General features: G+C 46.7%; 1 protein-coding gene across 1 annotated transcript; it reads right to left on the bottom strand.

Moving 5' to 3' along the window:
• Nucleotides 1–2,272, bottom strand: LOC147420167 (protein trichome birefringence-like 19). Its single transcript, XM_086504205.1, has 3 exons — nt 1,662–2,272; nt 1,285–1,562; nt 1–970 (listed from the first exon to the last, which is right to left on the bottom strand). Exons 1-3 carry the CDS (start codon nt 1,966–1,968, stop codon nt 227–229), a joined length of 1,329 nt encoding a protein of 442 aa, XP_086360331.1. The 5' UTR covers nt 1,969–2,272; the 3' UTR covers nt 1–226.
• Nucleotides 2,273–2,503: the final 231 nt, after the last annotated feature.

Below are 2,503 nucleotides of genomic sequence, written 5' to 3'. Positions count from 1 at the left end.
ATTTTTAGGTGCGTCAATATGTAGCCAAAAAGCAGGCAAAGAAGTTGACAAACGGCTTGCGAAGAAGATCAAAGCCATAGGTCCCACGGCGACGGGCTCTGTGTGTGTGTGTGTGTGGAGAGAGAGAGAGAGAGAGAGAGAGAGAGAGAGGGGTTCCAAAAGTCCCGAGACTGATCATATCCGCTTCACAGTGACAATAATGATGCATGACAGCTTGAAGGCACAACTAACTCAAATGCTTAAGCGCATGCAGAATCATGGCACTCCACGCATCTACAGCCCCTGGAAGACACCAATGCGCACAATCACTCTGCGCCCTCGAATTTGGCTTAAGGCCATATGCGCCAGGATGTGCATCAGGCCGTAGTACCGCCGCATGTATTGTGTCCAAAAGTTGCAGCTTGAAGGAATATTCTGAGCTTCTCTGCACAATCTTGCCAAACTCTTCTAGCTGCATCGGGTAAATGAACTGGGACAGACCGTCGAAAGCCGTAGCGCTGCTCCTAAATGGAGCTTTTTGTGTACAAGTCCCGCCCCGATCCCAAGAGCCATTTCGCCAGTGATCTGGAGAGAAAGTCCTGAAGAATACCACTCCCTTGTACTTTGAGGCTATCAGAAAGTCGAATGTGGTCCTTAATGCCGCTTTATAGGCGAAGCCAGCACCCACATCCGTCGTGTTCGACATTCGGCAGTTAAAGCAGCCCACCAGCTCATTCTGCACAAAATACACAGAGGTCCTCATGTACCAACGCCCAGCTGACAAAACAATGTAATCATAGTCATGCACCAAGGAGGCCCAGTTGTCATCCACCACATCCAAATCAAGCTTATCAACGCCCTCTACAAAGCCTTCTCCTTTGACCAAGAAGGGAGCCCATGCAGTAGCTATTGTGAAATTGTAAGATCCGACATAGCACCGTATGTTCCCACTCACACCGTCGACGTTGTAAACACACTCGAGTTTCTCAACCTGCAGTGAAACAACAGCTAGATTTAAATTCTTCCTGTTCTGCACAATATATTGGTGGTCTTGGAAGCCAAAACATTGCAGTGAAATGAGCTTCGCGATTACACAAGCCCCCAATATATAAGCCCCCCCATTCTCACACAAACATGAGCTGCCAGAGGCACTCTGCTGTAGCAATTTGGCGGCAACAAACTCTCACAAATTATGTCTAGAAAAAACCGTCTTTTCGCCTTTTTGCGGAGGGCCTTTCTAAAAAATTGGCAGTAGCCAGTTGTGATGTATGCTACAACAAATTAGGCCTTTAGCAAGTCAATTACCACGGCAAGGTGGCACACAACAGATTGAAAATTGTTCCGCGCTAAGGAGTCCCCGATGAAAGCCCACTTCTTTCCGGCCACAATCTTAAGAAAGGCCTTTGCATCAAACAAGGGGAGCTCACAATCATAAGGTTTCCATCTCCAGTACAAGTAGTCGCTGTCAGGTCTTCCGAGTTTCATACAATTTTCAGCTTCCTGAATGTGCGCGCATGTTGTGTTTGTGTAAGGAGGCTCATGAGGGTGTGGGATCCAGTCACCTCTCCAAATGTTGCAACCTCCTGGAATGCCAGATCTAGTAATTACAGCCATCATCGACAAGCTTTTGTGGCACACATATTTGGACTTCAAGACAGCACCAGAGGTAAAGAAGTACATACCAACAGACAGATCTATAAGCTTCGTGACATTGGAATCCGGCCAAGGAGGCGGAGTGATGTTATCCTGGGTTGAAATAGAGCTGCCAATGCTGGGTGGAAGCGTATCTGAATGCCCATCGTCTACGGCGCTTGAACTGATTAAAGAATCGGTGGAGAAGATAGCCGCAAAAATGAAAAATGCAATCATCAAGGGCCATGCCATGAGTACCACAGACTTCCTAGGGTTCCACAGCTGCTTCTGATAAGCGGCTTCCGCCTTTGGTTGGCGCCCTTGCCCCAACAATGCAGGTATGTAAAGGGTTGCCATGAAAACTCACTGGGATGAATGCCGGGTAAGCGACGTACAGCTTTTGCCCTCTGGTTATTGTACCTCTTGCAGAAGAAAAGGAATGGGCGAGAAATGTCGTCGTGTTATGTCGAAGTCGCAGGTGCTGAAGCAGAACATGCATTTTCATCCGATAGTGTTTACAAAACAACTTGCTGGAATGGCAGAGAGCAGACAGATTTTGAGAACTTGAATCTGCGGCAGAGAGCTTACAGATTTTGAGAACTTGAATCTGCTGCTCAATCGTGTTCTATGTATTAATTTGGTTACGTGCCCGCTAACACGTCCTTCTCGTAGTGTGTGAGAATGCTCATTTCTTTAATTTTACTTTTTGATAGAAGTGGGTAGGTGCTACGAATTTTTAACAAGTTGGCACTCCTTTCCCTCCGACTGAAGAAAGAGAGAGAGAGAGAGAAGGAGAAAACATGCGAGAGAAAAACATAACTTCCAAAAATTGGAAGGGTGCTCCAGTATGTTGCTACAATTTTTGGAAGCACGTCAAATTAGAAGGTATCTC

The sequence above is a fragment of the Adiantum capillus-veneris genome, chromosome 28 (assembly GCF_014529385.1).
Source record: "Adiantum capillus-veneris isolate H3 chromosome 28, ASM1452938v2, whole genome shotgun sequence".
NCBI lineage: Eukaryota > Viridiplantae > Streptophyta > Polypodiopsida > Polypodiales > Pteridaceae > Adiantum > Adiantum capillus-veneris.
The sequence above is the reverse complement of the archived record's forward strand: the minus strand, read 5'-3'. Positions and strand labels throughout refer to the sequence as shown.

Coding starts and splice junctions, on each gene's coding strand:
- LOC147420167 (XM_086504205.1), bottom strand. CDS start 1,968: ATGGCAACCCTTTACATACCTGCATTGTTGGGGCAAGGGCGCCAACCA. Junction 1,563..1,661: donor GCTTATAGATCTGTCTGTTG/GTATGTACTTCT, acceptor CTGGCATTCCAG/GAGGTTGCAACATTTGGAGA. Junction 971..1,284: donor TTGTGTGCCACCTTGCCGTG/GTAATTGACTTG, acceptor GTTTCACTGCAG/GTTGAGAAACTCGAGTGTGT.